Below are 17,186 nucleotides of genomic sequence, written 5' to 3'. Positions count from 1 at the left end.
AGTACTTTAGTACCAGCCGCATCTTGTGTGGAGGATTAGAATCTCCGACGTGGCTTTGAATAAAGTGCAAATAACTTGCCTTTGCTCCTGCAGAGCTGGTAGACCTAAGATTGGTCCTGGGGCAATTATGGCTTTAAAGTTCCACAGGTGGTTTCAGTGAGCAGCCAGATTTGGAAGCCACCAGTAGGGAGTTCAGCCAGGAGCTGGATGTTCTGCCATCTACATGTTCCAATGGGCAAATCCTCATCTCCGCTCTCAGTGTTTCCCTATCTCAAATGCGGAGAATTCGTCTGAGATTCTTACACCTTCCTTTACTCTCTCCAAGTGGGAAATGCAGCTTCTCCTCCCATCCTCCTTAGAAATAAATCTGCTCCTCTGGGCTGTACTCTGCCTTAGAGCCACATGCTAAGCACTCAGGGCTTCTTCTTGGAGGGAGCCATTGGACGTGGGTAAGCCGGCACCGGGCTGTCTTTTCTAACAAGACAAGCTGAAGCAGCCAGGGAGGAGCCCTTCCCCAGGCGCTCCAGGAGCTAAGCAAATGACCCAATGACTGTGGACTCATCCCGAGACACCTGCGCTCCCTCTCCATCAGGCCTGGCCAGGTGCTGGGGAAAACCCTTCCCTGTGCATTCTACAAAGCTCCCTCAATTCTCTCCTTTCCTCAAAGCTTTCCTTGACCACAGCATCCACCCACCATGACCTTTCTTCTGTTTTGTTTTGTTGGTTTTCAATTTTTTTTTTTTTTTTTGAAACAGAGCCTCACCCTGCCTCCCAGGCTGGAGTGCAGTGGCACAATCTCCACTCACGGCAGTCTTCACCTCCCAGTTCAAGCGATTCTCCTGCCTCGGCCTCTCAAGCAGCTGAGATTACAGGTGTGCGCCACCACACCCAGCTAATTTTTTTTGTATTTTTAGTAGAGACAGGGTTTTTACTAAATGGGGTTTAGACGAGATTTCACCATGTTGGCCAGGCTAATCGAATTCCTGACCTCAAGTGATCTGCTCACTTCGGTCCCCTAAAGCACTGGGATGTCAGGTGTGAGTCACCACACCCGGCCAACCTTTATTTTTTGTGAAGGGGTTAATAGAAAAGTGCAGGCAGCAAAGCACTCCTCTGCGACTCTCTCCTAAACCCAAGCCTTTGCCCAGAGTGAATCTCTAGGATACATGGTTCTTGTTTCCCCAGGGTTGTTTAGAAGATGTATGACACTAAATGCTAATGCATAAAGTAGGCTTTTTTAGTAATGGCCACAGAACGTTTTATAAATATAGTACCACATCTTCACTAATTTGGTCCTAGTAATTAAGCTCCTCCCACACAGTGCCTTGTATCGAACAAAGATGTTTCCTGCTCAGTTACACTGCAAGCCCCTAGAGAAGTTAGTCCTGCCTTTGTAGCGCCACTTCCTCCCTTTCATCTCTTACACAGAGAAGGTTTTCAATTGCTGCTGATTGCTTTACAGTTACTTCCCATCTCCTTACCTTCCACAACCAGGAGGAACGCAGGGCAAATATTCCTAAGCGATTTGCATCTCAATTCTGAAAGCTAGCTATTTCTTCAAGTAGCTAAGATGTGCCACTATATTTATAATCCATTCCATGGATTATAAGAAAACTGTTTTACACGTAGACATTTAATGTCACGCTTCTTCCCTTCAACCGGGGGAGACAAGCACCATGCGTCCTAGAGAGTCATCCTGGGCAAAAGCCCGGGTTTTTAGAGAATAACAGAGGAGTGTTTTGCCGCCTGCACTTTCTTTTTTTTTTTTTTTTGAGACGGAGTTTCGCTCTTGTTACCCAGGCTGGAGTGCAATGGCGCGATCTCAGCTCACCGCAACCTCCGCCTCCTGGGTTCAGGCAATTCTCCTGCCTCAGCCTCCTGAGTAGCTGGGATTACAGGCATGCACCACCATGCCCAGCTAATTTTTTGTATTTTTAGTAGAGACGGGGTTTCACCATGTTGACCAGGATGGTCTCGATCTCTTGACCTCGTGATCCACCCACCTCGGCCTCCCAAAGTGCTGGGATTACAGGCGTGAGCCAGCGCACCCGGCCCGCCTGCACTTTCTTATCAAGCTCCTGGCTCTCCTGGCTCTAGCTCTAACATGTTGCATGGGTTTGGACCTCTTCCACATGTTAGCTTTCTATCTCTAGGCAAGTTGATTAAACTGTGTGCATCAGTTTCCTGATGCATATAAAGAAAATAACAGCATCACCTCAAAGAGTTATTCTGGAGATGAAATGGGTTACCACGAGTAAACCACTTGGAGCAGGTGGCGGAGGAGTACACTCTCCACGAGTGTTAGTTGCTGCTGTGATTCTGTGGAGAAGCAGCCTAGGGAATGCGACGCCTTTGTCCTGGCTCTACCATTTATTTGCTTTGTGCCTTTGGACATGCAAACACTAAGATCTCCATTTCTTCATGTAAAGTGTTAAAATCTTGATAATGCATGGTGCCTGTCTCACAGAGCGGCAGTGAGGTTGAAATGAGCTAACAGATGTGAAAAATGCTTTGTAAACTATTTTTTTAAAGCTGTAAATGTAAGGTAACAAATGCCATCTCTTTCTGTCTATACCTGTAGGGTTGCACTCATTTTGTATTACGGTTACTTATTTTTATCTGCCTCCTCCATCACATCTTGCTGTCTCCTGTATCGACCTGTATGTGATTTCCAGCTTGATGCCTATACATGGCATGTACTCAGTACATGGGAAATTGGAAGAGTAGTAGTCTCCTTGTGTGTTTTTTCAGGTGTGTGTTTCAGTAGCTTGCTCCCCTTTAGACTGTACGTGCCAGGACTATTTCCCCGACATCAGGTGTAGCTTCCCGGAGGGCACACTCTAAACCTCACCTGCAGGCAGGCATCCAGTGCCAAGTGGAGCACTCATGGACAGACACTAAGTGTGGGGACACCCTGTCCTGAGGCTCAGATCCCCGATGCTCAGCCAGCAGCCTTTCCGATCCCCATGAGGTCTCTGAATGAGTCTCCTTACTATTGGAGAGACTACGAGTTTAATTGCCCTTGATAGTCCAAACCAGGGCAACTGAGAGAGCGAATCTTGGCACTTCCGGTGACCTCGAGGCCTTGTTTCTTTTTCTGCATTACAAAATCTTCCCAAAATGGCAACTTTGGTTTTTGTGCCCCTGCTCCCAGCTCCCATCTTTCATGAATGGGAGGGGTGTCTCAGAGGATGCCATCCTCCTGATGGTGTCATGTATCTCTATATCCTGCAAGCTACCCACCAGATGCTGCTCACAGATTAAGCACGGGGTACATACTTGCTGATTGGAATTTAAAGAAAACCAGAATAAGTACACTCGACGGGAGATTAATTGCCTAAGAGTCGGTTGACTGCTTGACTGAAGCTGGATTTTTTTTGGGAACCGCTGGCTGCCTTCACATTTCCTGATGGAAGTGGGACAGGTCAACAGACAGCCCAGAGTGGCAGATAACTTTTGCCCACACGTCATTCATTTTTTGGAGCGTTGGCTTGAAATTGAGGGGTGTGTGTGTCTGGAACCGACGTGCCTTCCGTGTGCCTCCGGGGTCTTTGCACTTTCTTTCAATGGGCTGATTACAACACAGAGGATGTGGACAGTGGAGTTTTTCCTGTTTGATGTCACAGTGCTACCCTTTAAAAGTCTGATGGCAAAAAGGAGGGAATCCAGTCTACAATCCTCACACCAGCTACTTGCAAGGGAGAAGGAAAAGGCCAGCGAGGCCTGGGCCAGGAGAGGCCCGACAGGAGTGTCAGGTTTCAATCTCAGCTCCAGCCACTCAGAGCAGAGCACGATGTTGGGGGCCCGCCTCAGGCTCTGGGTCTGTGCCTTGTGCAGCGTCTGCTGCATGAGCGTCCTCAGAGCCTATCCCAACGCCTCCCCACTGCTCGCCTCCAGCTGGGGTGGTCTGATCCACCTGTACACAGCCACAGCCAGGAACAGCTACCACCTGCAGATCCACAAGAATGGCCATGTGGATGGCGCACCCCATCAGACCATCTACAGTGAGTAGGGCTTCAGGCTGGGAAGAAGGGGGAGCGCCCCTGTTGTCCATCTACAGGGGGCTTGGGGAGGTGGGGGACTAGACTGGAGGGCTAAGCCAACTAACCCTCCTAGCTTTCTGCCCAGGGACCACTTAGTGTCTTATTGTGCATGTGTGTGTGTGTGTGTGTGAGAGAGAGAGAGAGAGAGTGTGTGTGTGTGTGTGTGTGTGTGAGTGCGTGTGTGTAAATTTTAGGGGAAGCTTCTTTCACTCTCCTAAGTAGTATTTGCTGGTTTTTCTCTACATGAATAATTTGTTTCAACTAAAGCCCTTCCCAGAGTAGGAGCCATGTTCCCTTTGCTCTGTCAAAAGATTCAAAAAATGCACAGAAAGACAGGCAAGGAGGCTAACAGAAAATGGAGCCAGGTGGATCAGCAGACACTAAGTTTCAGCTCATGGACTTTGGACTGGGTTAACTAGGGAAATTGTAAAGAAGATTCCTGGGTCCTACCCAGATTGTAATAGATAAATCTCGGGGCTCTTTCCAACTTTGGCCTTATAAAAATTCTTGGAAAAATGTATTAAAGACAGACTTGTCTTGGTTAGAACGGCCAAGTACACAATCCATCCACCCATTCATTTGTCCATGCATCCATCCATCCAACAGGTTTAAGGGGTGCTTCAGATACCCAGATACGCAGTATGAGTTGGTGATTCTTCTCTGAGGAAGTGAAAGGTGAAAATCAGTAGCAAGTCAATCTAGTCAGGTTGGCAACATGAGACAACTGGAATGTTTTTAAAGATCAGGTTTGTGGAGAGTTGGATTACAATCCACAATAATCAATCCATTAGCTATGATTTAAATGAGAGCCCCTTTGTGTGTACCTATGTCAGGGGTAATGTGGTGGGAACAGGGATAGATATTGAAAAAGGCTGGATCTTCCATTTTAGGAAAACGTGTGAAAATATCTCTAAGGATACAGAAAAATGCAAACTGATTCAATATAGATCAAATTAAAGGAAAGAAAAAGTAATCACAATCTCTAACCAAAGACAACATAGGAATTATGTTTTGCCCTTTATTGTTGTAAAAAAATTAATTAATTATTTTGCTGTGTGCAAGGCATTTATTCTTCTAAGAGCTAAGGGTCCTTAAGCCTGGTTGCAAGATATATAACATGAAAAGTTAATAGTTTAAACCTCTTAAGTGCTAAATACATGTTGATAGGAGATAAAAGGAGGGAGAAAAGTTCTCTCCAAACAGGTTCCAGAACTCCAGAGGATATAGTAAGACTCAGGAGTCAACATCATGAAAACCAAGTTTGAGCCTCGTGGCAAAAGTTTGTATTAAATCTGGATACGCTTGATGCATCCGAAGTCATTTTATTTTATCATTTTATTCAATGCATATTTAGTAGGATCTACAATGTGCCTGGCATTAAACCAAGCTCTGTGACCAAAAAGTAAGACACAGCTCTTCAAGTCCTTGTAGTCTGTCATCCTGCCTTGCCACCCAGCTCACTATCAGACTGTTAGGAAATACGATTTTGCACCTCTCATGGAAGGGCTACCCTTCCTCCAATTCAAGACTGTATGTGATTTAAAATGCAGGATAGTAGATTATGGTGAATTATTTTGATTATCTTAGATGGAAAGGGCTGCATCCAACTAGAGAATGTTTACACAACTTGTCTCAACTCCTGGAATCCCACTGCTGAAAGGAACTCCCTAAAGACGTTTCCTCCTAAACAAGAATTAGGGTAGAACAGAACAGGCTGGCTGTGGTGGGGAATGAGGGTGAAGAGTCACGCTCCTGAGCTGCCAGTTTGGACTGTAGACCTTTTCCTTGAAAGCCCACCTCGTATCAGGCCCCAAGGGATCACTGAGTGCTAATTGGAGTGAATTAAAATGACTGAGAAGCAGCAAAATAAATTGAACTGACTTCAGATTTTTTATTTTTATTTTTATTATTTTATTTTATTTTATTTTATTTATTTATTTATTTATTTATTTATTGAGACGGAGTTTCGCTCGTTACCCAGGCTGGAGTGCAATGGCGCGATCTTGGCTCACCGCAACCTCCGCCTCCTGGGTTCAGGCAATTCTCCTGCCTCAGCCTCCTGAGTACCTGGGATTACAGGCATGCGCCACCATGCCCAGTTAATTTTTTGTATTTTTAGTAAAGACGGGGCTTCACCATGTTGACCAGGATGGTCTCGATCTCTTGACCTCGTGATCCACCCGCCTTGGCCTCCCAAAGTGCTGGGATTACAGGCTTGAGCCACCGCGTCCGGCCCAACTTCAGATTTTTTTTAAATAGAAATGTGATTTTGTTTTCTTAGACATAGCACTAGCTTAACATTGCATCTTTAAAGACTTAAACATGAATGTGGGGAGGTGAACTCAAGGTCAGAGTAGTGGGAGAGAGATCTACTTTTTCTAGTTTATATAGATAACCTTCTGTTCTGTTCAATCAATTGTCATGTGTATTATGAGAGGGGGAAAGCACAGGAAAAAAATTACATACTACCATTCAAAGTTACCCAAAAGAGGCCAGGTGTGGTGGCTCGCACCTGTAATCCCAGCACTTTGGGAGGCTGAGGCGGCTGGATCACGAGGTCAAGAGATTGAGACCATCCCCACCAACATGGTGAAACCCCGTCTCTACTAAAAATACAAAAAAAATAGCTGAGCGTGGTGGCATGTGCCTGTGGTCCCAGCTACTCGGGAGGCTGAGGCAGGAGAATTGCTTGAACCCAGGAGGCAGAGGTTGCAGTGAGCCGAGGTCGCGCCACTGCACTCCAGCCTGGCGCCTGGTGACAGAGTGAGACTCTGTCTCAAAAAAAAAAAAAAAAAAAAGTTACCCAAAAGAGGCCAGGTATGGTGGCTCATACATATAATCTCAGCAGTTTGGGAGGCCAAGGAGGGAGGATCACTTGAGGTCAGGAGTTCAAGACCAGCCTGGCCAACATGGTAAAAGCCCCTCTCTACTAATAATACAAAAATTAGCTGGGCGTGGTGGCGCGCCTGTAATCCCAGCTACTCAGGAGGCTGAGGCAGGAGAATCACTTGAACCCGGGAGGTGGAAGTTGCAATGAGCCGAGATCACACCACTGCACCCAGCTTGGGTGACAGAGAGAGATTCCATCTCAAAAAAACAAAATTACCTAAAAGAAAGAGGAAAGATTAATGCATGTAGATAAGAAACACAATTAATTAAATGTCTACTGAAGGCTTTGTAATGGCCTCATCAGTGACTGTGAAGCAATGTTTTTACATTGACGGAAACCTAAAATGTAAGGTGTATCTGTCCCCTCCTAATTATATAATTCTAGTAAAATCTGGTTCATTTTATGATTTTGCTGTAATAAATTGTTAAGAGTTGAGTGCACACCCCATCTTCATGTCATTGGACTTGACAAAATGAAATTACTGCATACCAGATGCTTCAAGCTCCCTTGAGACTCACAAGTGCTGCTAAAATACCCCTAAGATGTCCATATCACCTGTTCCATGAACAAGGCCATCCTCTGGCTCCTCTTTATCCTCATTATATGGAAACAGCATAAGAGAGATGCTTATTGCCCCTGGTTCTGTCACTTTTTTTTTTTTTTTTTTTTTTTTGAGACGGAGTTTCGTTCTTGTTACCCAGGCTGGAGTGCAATGGCGCGATCTCGGCTCACCGCAACCTCCGCCCCCTGGGTTCAGGCGATTCTCCTGCCTCAGCCTCCTGAGTAGCTGGGATTACAGGCACGCCCAGCTAGTTTTTTGTATTTTTAATAGAGACAGGGTTTCACCATGTTGACCAGGATGGTCTCGATCTCTTGACCTCGTGATCCGCCCGCCTCGGCCTCCCAAAGTGCTGGGATTACAGGCTTGAGCCACCGCACCCGGCCCCGGTTTTGTCACTTTCTAGATCCTGATATTTTCTCTTCCTCCATCTTCCCCACAGGAACTTCCTTTACTTGAAGCTGAGTTACCGCTGGGCTCCTTAACCCTTCTTCATCCATTTTTCTTTTCAGATGCTCAAAGCACTTCACTACCTTCATCTTATTTATCCCTTACTGGCCATAAGTGTAGAACAAAGTAGATAATTTTCTCCTTGTATAAGCAGAGGTTGAGGCCAAGCAGTAACAGTAAAAATTACTAGCATTTGGCAAGTGCTTTCTAAAGGATAAAAACATTATCTCATTATGTCTTCAAGATGACCAAATGAGGTAAATGTTTCTGCCATCCTCACTTTTCATATGAAAAAACAAGAGTTAAAGAACTTAAATAACTGGCTGATGGGTCACACAAGTCTAAAAGCCCTAGAGGAAATGACCCCAAACCCCATGCTCTTCCAAGGTCGCACACATAGAGACACCTCCCTCATTGAAGGCGAGGTCCATCCAGCCTGCCTGGCTTCAACAGGGCTGGTGGCTCCAGCAGTCAGTCATTTGTTCCTTCATTCTCCAAAATCCTCCCTTGAATCTGTGCAGACTGCAAACAGACGCCTTTCGAAAGTGCAAAGGAAAGAAACTCTGATTCTCTCACATTCTCCAAGCTTTCACATTGGCTCACCTTGATGCAAGAGTCCGTATGCCCTCAGCAGCAGCTGCTCACCGTTCCTCAAGCCTGCAGGATGCTTTCTAGGGGGGCTGGCTCTGGAGACCAGGAACGTGTGTGCCATACACAGTGCCCACACTGACCCCAAGCATCACAGCATGCCTGTCAAGACATGGACCCGGCATAAACGGCAGGTCAGAGCAAGCCACGTGATGTCCTCTCTTTGCTCAACACTTTGGAGTCACTTTTGCCACTATTATCCCATTTCATTCTCATCATCACCCTGTGAAGTAGGCAGGACAGCTATTGTTCTATTTCACAGCTGAGGAAACTGAGGCTAGTTGCCCAAGGCTGCAAGGTTACCAAGTGGCACAGTTGGGACCAGAATCTAAGTACCCTGGTTCTTGGTGCCTGGCTCGGTGCCTCTTCCCTGAGCCCTCGGCGTCGTGATTCCTTGTCCTCACTGCCTGCAGCATGTATTTTAGCACTTGATGGTGTCTTCTCAGACTCCCGGTGAGTTCTGCTGGAGGCTTACTACCGGGTAGTAGGAAGAAGATGCTTCTGACCTGAGTTTCAATCCTTAGTTTCCTTATCCGTTAAATTAGGATATTGCTGCTGCTACTTCTACTGCTACTAATAATAATTAGCACCAACCATATAACATTTGTTTTGAGAATTTAAAATACGTAAAGCGCTCAAAGACCGCTACTACATGGATTTTTTTTTCCCAGTTAGACTGAAAAGTCACCAGAACAGAAACCATTTCTTACATATGCCTTAGGCTTCTGCAAAGGTTTACCACAAAACTAGCCATACATTTGATACACACAGGCAGGCGCCGTCCTGCAGGAATTTCAGCCTCCTTTGCGGCTGGCATACCCCAGTCCACTTTCTGGAAGCTCCCCTCAAGGTTCCCCTCAGCCAAACTCTGAAACAAAGTAGCTTCTCTTTGGTCCTCTTCCTTTCTCAGCTTTCTGGGGATTGTCTCCACCCTCATTCCTTCTGTTCTGTGTCATTCTAATTTCAGTCCCTATCATGATTTCTGCTCAGCTAGTAATTATTGCCGCTTACTTTCTCAAAGGTCCTTGTATTGAGCCTACATGGGGTGGGAGAGGAGGTTTGGGCTTTAAATCACCCCCACAAGTTTCCATCACTTGCTAGGCACAGATATTGGGCATTTACAGCCTCTCCAAGCTACAGTTGCAGAAGAGGAATTAGAAACCCTGAGTGGGATTCTAGCTGCCTCCCTGGGGGCTATGAGGTCAGATGGGTTGCACCTGGAAATTCTGTGATCGGCAACTGGAAGTGGTCCCAAAGACCTAAAGTAACGATTTTTAACAGAAAATGTCAGGGAATTAAACATTTGGGGCAGAAGTCTTGCTGAATTATCACTCATGTTACGCTAGCATATAGTCTGATTGTGCTTGCCACAAAACAGAAAGCATACTTAAAGCCATTATCAGTTACTTAAGATGAAGGTAGTGTCAATGGCTCTCAGGACCTTGTCGGAGACTAGTTTTTGAGACGGGACCCTGAAAGTCCATGAGGGATTGCACCGGGAGGGGTCTCCACCAAGTGAGAAGATGACAAAGAGCGAATCCAAGGGAGTCCAAGAAGGAAATTCCATCCATCACTGGTATCGATTCTAACATATGACATATATCGATATAACATATGTAAACAGTCATACCTTCTTCTAAGTAGCTCACTCTAAGGAAAGCACTAACTAAGTAAATTTAGTTAAAGCAAGGTAAATGGAGTACATTCTGTAATAGATTAGGTGAAGGCATTGTCCTGAGGAGCTGAGAAGAAAGAACAACTGATTTTGAACGGAAAGATGAGGAAAGTCTTCACAGAGATGGTGACGCCTGAGCCTGGTCTTGAAGAATGAGTGACTTCAATAACTAGAGAAGGAAGAGGGAGATCAACTCTACTAACGTTCTGTACACATACTGGGTGTTGACTAATGTATTAGACAATTACACAGACATCCAAGTGGAGAATCAGACTCTATGGACAAGCTGGATCCTTGAAAGATATCTCAGCATAGATTTATTTATTTTTTGAGACGGAATCTTGCTCTGTCGCCCAGGCTGGAGTGCAATGGCACAATCTCAGCTCACTGCAACCTCTGCCTCCCAGGTTCAAGTGATCCTCCTGCCTCACCCTCCTGAGTAGCTGGGATTACAGGCACACACCACCATGCCCAGCTAATTTTTTGTATTTTTAGTAGAGACGGGGTTTCAACATGTTAGTCAGGCTGGCCTCGAACTCCTGACCTCATGATCCACCCGCCTCAGCCTCCCAATATGCTGGGATTACAGGTGTGAGCCACTGCACCTGGCCCATCTCAGCACAGATTTTTTTTTTTTTTGGGGGGGGGGGGACGGAGTTTCGCTCTTGTTACCCAGGCTGGAGAGCAATGGTGCGATCTTGGCTCACCACAGCCTCCGCCTCCTGGCTTCAGGCAATTCTCCTGCCTCAGCCTCCTGAGTACCTGGGATTACAGGCATGTGCCACCATGCCCAGCTAATTTTTTGTATCTTTAGTAGAGACGGGGTTTCACCATGTTGACCAGGATGGTCTCGATCTCTTGACCTCATGATCCACCCGCCTTGGCCTCCCAAAGTGCTGGGATTACAGGCATGAGCCACCGCGCCCGGTCCTCTGCACAGATTTAAAAATCACAGAGTAGAAGGCATGCAACAATGTGACTATCACCACAAACGTTCAAAGGTATTAGCAAGGCAAAGGAGAAAATAAAGACAGTCCAGGTAGAGAGAGAGAAACATGTGTTCAACACTTGTAGATGACTGTCAGGAGTTCAGAGTGCCCTATACAGGCAACAAGATGAAGCGGAAGGTGAATGACTGTGTGTGCTGGGGTTAAGAGAGGATGTCAGAAGAAAGGCTGAATATGTAGAAATGAGGCTGAATTTAAAGGTGTTGAAGTCATCACCACCCTTAAAATCAATCCAGGGAGGTTTCATGAAGGTGGGTTTTCAGGAGGTGCTTGAAGGTGGGAATTGGATGTGCAATGAATCTTTGTCCCACCATGGTTTTCTCCATAGGTGCCCTGACGATCAGATCAGAGGATGCTGGCTTTGTGGTGATTATAGGTGTGATGAGCAGAAGATACCTCTGCATGGATTTCAGAGGCAACATTTTTGGATCAGTGAGTTTCTTTTTGCGTTAGTTGCCATTTGCAAAGAATTATCTAATTTTTTGACAGGACATAGACTTTTCTAGCTTAACAATTCCATTTGCAGTGTACCCTGGTGACCCGTTTCCCCTGAGTACGTCATGCGGTCTAAGTATTGAATGCTCAGGTTTAATAGCTGGGGTTTGAACTTAGGCAGTCAGGCTCTAGATCCCAGGCTCTCAGCTCCGAGTCTGCACTGCCCATTCATACCCATTTTGGGATCTAGCACATGCCCTGGTATGCTGTCCATAGGTCCTCAAATCATGTCAATTTGCGTTGTAAAGTACATTAGAAAGAGTGAAAAGCCGTTGGTGTCCTCTTGAGTCTGGGACTAGCTGTGATTTTAGGTAAATCTCCTCACTTCTCCAAACTTCATTTTCACTTGGAAAAAGTGAAGTGGACTAGACCACGTGACCTGTGGAGCTCCCTCCAGTTGAAGATTTTTAATTAATTACCCCTGCCCCAATTGTGATAGCTATTCACTCGGATTGGTGAGCAAAGGATTTCCCAAACTGAAGGCTGCTGGCCTCTTTTTGAGGATTTTGAGATAGTAAAATAGTAGGACTGCTTATCTCAGGAGTCTCTTACTACCACTCATACCCACCAGAAACTCCGCAGGAACAGAGACTTTCTGTTTTGCTTTCTGCTGCATCCCAGCCCCTACAATAGTGTCTGGCTAGAGTAGGGTAAAAAAAAAAAATCTGTTGAACAACTATTGAAATACAGATAACTAACTAAACATCTGTTGAAACCTTCTAGGCAATGTAGATAGTCCTGGTCTATAAACTACTTACTGTGTGGAGTTTAGGGATTATAAGAAATAACATGTTAAGGCCTTCGGAGGGGCACTCAGTATAACCCAGTGCTCGTGGTAGGGGACTCAAACTCAGCTCCTCGGTCGGCAAAGTTCATGTCTCCAATCCCTATACCGTGTCACCTCTCTGACATCAATGCCCTCATTCATGTTTGACCCTATAAACTCCATCCCGTCTCCTTTCTCCAGTAAGGAGACAACGCCAAGACAACTTTCAGCCAGCAGAGGCTTGGAAAAGGTAGAGGGCGGGAAGGACGAGGTGGTGCCCACTCCAGGAATGCCAGAGGCCAGGCCAGCCCGGGCCTTCAGGCAGTGAGCGCAGACCCCAGCGGTCGCGATCTCTCAACTGGAGGAGCCATCCTGCTTCAGCATAGTCAAAACCACCTTACCCTAGCCGGGAACAATGGGGTGAAGGCCCAGCGCCCTGGGCACTGCAGGGCTTCAGGCTGGCGGGCACCGGCGTGTGGCCCCAGAAGGAGCTGGGCACCGGTGGGGCCCCCGCCGGCCCGCCTTCACGCGGTTCCCTCTTGCCCTTCCAGCACTATTTCGACCCGGAGAGCTGCAGGTTCCGACCCCAGAGGCTGGAGAACGGCTACGACGTCTACCTGTCTCCCCAGCATCACTTCCTGGTCAGTCTGGGCCGGGCGAAGAGGGCCTTCCTGCCAGGCATGAACCCACCCCCGTACTCCCAGTTCCTGTCCCGCAGGAACGAGATCCCCCTCATTCACTTCAACACCCCCAAACCGCGGCGGCACACCCGGAGCGCCGAGGACAAGGCAGAGCTGGACCCCCTGAACGTGCTGAAGCCCCGGGTCCGGATGACCCCGGCCCCAGCCTCCTGCTCGCAGGAGCTCCTGAGCGCCGAGGACAACAGCCCAGTGGGCAGCGACCCGTTAGGGATGGTCCGGGGCGGTCGGGTGAACAACCACGCTGAGGGAACAGGCCCAGAAGGCTGCAGTCCCTTCCCCAAGTTCATCTAGGGCCGCTGGAAGGGCACCCTCTTTAACCCATCCTTCAGCAAACGCAGCTCTTCCCAAGGACCAGTTCCCTTGACGTTTCGAGGCTGGGAAAGATGACGGGGGCAATGTATGGAATTCGCTGCTTCTGTGGGGTCCCTTCCCCAGGAGGTCTTAAGAGAATCGATCGACCTTTGAGGCTCAAGTCATGGGGTTTCACCGCCTTCCTCACTCCACGTAGAGCACCTTTCTGAATAGGAAACCCCAACAGGTAAATTAGAAATTTCCCCTTCCTACAGGTAGAGAGAAAGGGTCTCTCCCCAACATATTTCTTTTCCTTGGGCCTCTCTTCTTTAACCACCTTTAAGCATTAAAAAAAAGAAAAAAGAAAAAAAGCAGTGGGTTACTGAGCTCACAACTTTGAAGGTGTAGGGAAGAGGCGATCCAGAGATCCCAGAGTCTTCCCCACTGCCCTGTGTGTTTTTTATGTTATGTGCCCCGATCCCGCTGGCATTTGAGTGTGCAGACCTTGATATTGACAGCTGAATGGGGCGAGTTGATGAAAACACTACTTCCAAGCCTTCATTCCTCCTTGAACGTCTCTGGAGAAGAGCTGTCAAAACCCCAGTGGTAGGCTGGTGAAAACTTGACAACTAGACTTGATGGTTGCTGAACTGAGGCAGGAATCATAATGGAAAACTCAGCCTCCCTGCAGGCTGGGCACCCTGTGTCTCACTGTTTCCCTCTCTGCAACCACAGCCAGAGGGCCCAGAATGGCCCCACTCTGTTCCCAAGTGGCTCATGATACAGCCTCACCTCTTAGCCCCCCCTCCAGTTTTTGAAAATTTGGTCTTAGGAATCGCTTTTATATTGGCTCATGAAAACCTACCCTGCTAGATTCCATGTTTTCAAAATGGAAATAAAGTCCAGCTCTCCTAAGAGGCATTTAATTAAGGCTCTACTTCCAGGTTGAGTAGTAATCCATTCTGAACAAACAATAACAACGTGACTGAGAAGGAGGCCTTAAGACACTGGGAACCCTCTGGGTTAGGTTTTCTGTGGACTGAAAATCGTCTCCTTTTCTCTAAGTGAAGTGGCATCAAGGACTCAAGGGGAAAGAAATCCAATAACCAGGGGACATGTTACGGAAGTTACCAAAAAGTAACCGCATGGTCGGGCTCGTGGCTGTGGTCTCTAGTTCTCTGCAGCATCAGCGGCTCTTGGGACAGTTAAAACACTCCTAGGCTGACACATCTGGGTCTCAATCCCCTTGGAAATTCTTGGTGCCTTAAACGAAGACAGCTTTCAGTCCCAGGAGCCCCAGTGCTATCTGGAGGAAATAAAGCTTCCTAAAGCAAACAGTACAGGAGCAGAGGAGCAGCAGGCAGTGGGCATGACGGTCAGCTCTCATCCCAGCTTTTCCCCATGACTGCGGTTCTTCCTGCAAGGGGCTCCATTTTCCTACCTCTCTTTCAATGACCACCTGAAGGACAGAATATTAACAAGCAACGTCCATTCAACAACAGCTTCTTCCCACTTTTTTTTTTTTCTCACTGCCATCATGTACTAACCTTATGCTTTCATCTATTCTTTTATCAGAGAAACATTGGACAACTGTTTTTACCTGATGGGTTTAAGCTGAACTTGAAGGATTGGTTCCTATCCTGAAACAGTAAAACTATGTATAATAGTATATAGCATGGCAAATAGTATATGCATGGCAAATAGTTTAATGTTTTTGCTTTCATTTCCTGTTGGAAGTATTATCCTGTATAATTAGCTACTGGAGGCTCCCCAGTGAAAAATCCCGAAAGGATTTTGGTGGAAAGCTGGTTGGAATCTCACAAACTCAGCACTAGCATCAGAGGTTTTCTTCCTGGAAGAGCCTAAGTAGCTCCTACAATTTCTAATATCGCTCGTCACGTGGCAGTATTTATTTATTTATTTGGAAGATTTTGCCTATCCTTCTATATTTATAGATATTTATAAAAATGTAACCCCTTTTTCCTTCTGTTTAAAAGAAAAATAAAATTTATCTCCGCTTCTGTTAGCTTACCCTTTTGTAGTACTATATAAAAGCATGTCAGAATATAAGAATAAAAAGGATTATGGGAGGGGAACATAGGGATAATCCAGAAATGGCAGAATTGAAAACAGATTTTAGAATTTTAAAATTTTCAAAGAGTTCTTCCATTCATTAGCAGACTCAACGATTTTAATTGATCTAGAAGGAATTATTGAAGTTTTATCAATATTGGATTTCTGATCATTCTAACCCTAAAGTGTTTTTTGTTTTTGTTTTTGTTTTTTGAGACGGAGTCTTGCTCTGTCACCCAGGCTAGTGTGCAGTGGCGTGATCTCAGCTCACTGAAACCTCTGCCTCTGAGGTTCAAGTGATTCTCCTGCGTCAGCCTCCTGAGTAGCTGGGATTACAGGTGCTGCCACCACACCAGCTAATTTTTGTACTTTTAGTAGAGACAGGGTTTCACCATCTTGGCAAGGCTGGTCTCGAACTCCCGACATCATGATCCACCCATCTTGGCCTCCCAAAGTGATGGGATTACAGGTGTGAGCCACCACGCCCACTCATGTTTTCTTTAAAGAGGGAATTTTTTATTGAAAAATACACACCAACACAACCACAACAGTATCTCAGTAAACCACACGCTATGCACTTAACACATACACAGTGTTACTGCCCTGTGAGATTTGATAGCAGGACACCAAGATAATGGATGTACATTCTGAGGTTGGTGTTCCCAGAATTCCTTCTTTCAGAAGGAGGTATGAAAAGGGAAGATGTTATGTATGTGCATGAGTATTCACTACAGGTCTTTGGCCAAAGACTGGGTAGCATGTGCACAGGGTAAGATTCATTGAGTCCTGTAAAGATCACCTGCAACAGCAGTAGGAGGTGAATGGTGAGTGATACCAGAAGCTATGCAATGCTGAAACATGTTAGAAATCCAGCCAATCCTGGGTGAAGACACCTTACTGAGTGCATTAGCACTCAAAATGCTGTTTTTGTAAGACTAAGCCCAGAGAAAGGGGGTATATCTGAAAACTAACTTCAAAACTGAAATAGACTTGCTCTAAAGAGAATTATACCAATCCTGACAAAACTACAGGGATCTGCCAATAATTTAACTGACTGCCAGAATAGAACTTAACACCTTTTAAAGGAAGATGACATAATTCAGACTTAATACATAGTATCCTATACAATCAGTAACAGTAAAATAAAATCACTAGACATGAGAAGAAATAGGAAAAAATGTGTGCACAGTCAAGAGAAAAATGCAGGCACTAGAAACAAGTAAGGTGATCTAAAGATAAAGAAAGCTAATCAGCCGGGCGCAGTGGCTCATGCCTGTAATCCCAGCACTTTGGGAGGCTGAGGCAGGTGGATCACGAGGTCAAGAGATTGAGACCATCCTGGTCAACACGGTGAAACCCCGTCTCTACTAAAAATACAAAAAATTAGCTGGGCATGGTGGCGCGTGCCTGTAATCCCAGCTACTCGGGAGGTTGAGGCAGGAGAATCACCTGAACCCAGGAGGCAGAAGTTGAGGTGAGCCGAGATCGCACCATTGCACTCCAGCCTGGGTAACAAGAGCGAAACTCCATCTCAAAAATAAATTATAAATAAATAAATAAAGATAAAGAAAACTAATATAAATTATCT

At 46.1% G+C, this 17,186-nt stretch overlaps 1 protein-coding gene across 1 annotated transcript; it reads left to right on the top strand.

Moving 5' to 3' along the window:
* Positions 1-3,683: 3,683 nt before the first annotated feature.
* Positions 3,684-15,711, top strand: FGF23 (fibroblast growth factor 23). Its single transcript, XM_003942186.3, has 3 exons — positions 3,684-4,004; positions 11,601-11,704; positions 13,085-15,711. The coding sequence occupies exons 1-3, from the start codon at positions 3,794-3,796 to the stop codon at positions 13,523-13,525; spliced, it is 756 nt and encodes a 251-aa protein (XP_003942235.1). The 5' UTR covers positions 3,684-3,793; the 3' UTR covers positions 13,526-15,711.
* The last annotated feature ends 1,475 nt before the right edge of the window (positions 15,712-17,186 follow it).

Source organism: Saimiri boliviensis, chromosome 7 (genome assembly GCF_048565385.1).
Source record: "Saimiri boliviensis isolate mSaiBol1 chromosome 7, mSaiBol1.pri, whole genome shotgun sequence".
NCBI lineage: Eukaryota > Metazoa > Chordata > Mammalia > Primates > Cebidae > Saimiri > Saimiri boliviensis.
Note: the sequence above shows the minus strand (reverse complement) of the source record. Positions and strands in the feature narration are given on the sequence as shown.

Bases quoted from the DNA above. Each gene is read 5' to 3' on its own strand.
- FGF23 (XM_003942186.3), top strand. From the start codon at position 3,794: ATGTTGGGGGCCCGCCTCAGGCTCTGGGTCTGTGCCTTGTGCAGCGTC. The intron at 4,005-11,600 runs GTGAGTAGGGCT...TTTTCTCCATAG, and splicing joins ACCCCATCAGACCATCTACA to GTGCCCTGACGATCAGATCA. The intron at 11,705-13,084 runs GTGAGTTTCTTT...TTGCCCTTCCAG, and splicing joins GAGGCAACATTTTTGGATCA to CACTATTTCGACCCGGAGAG.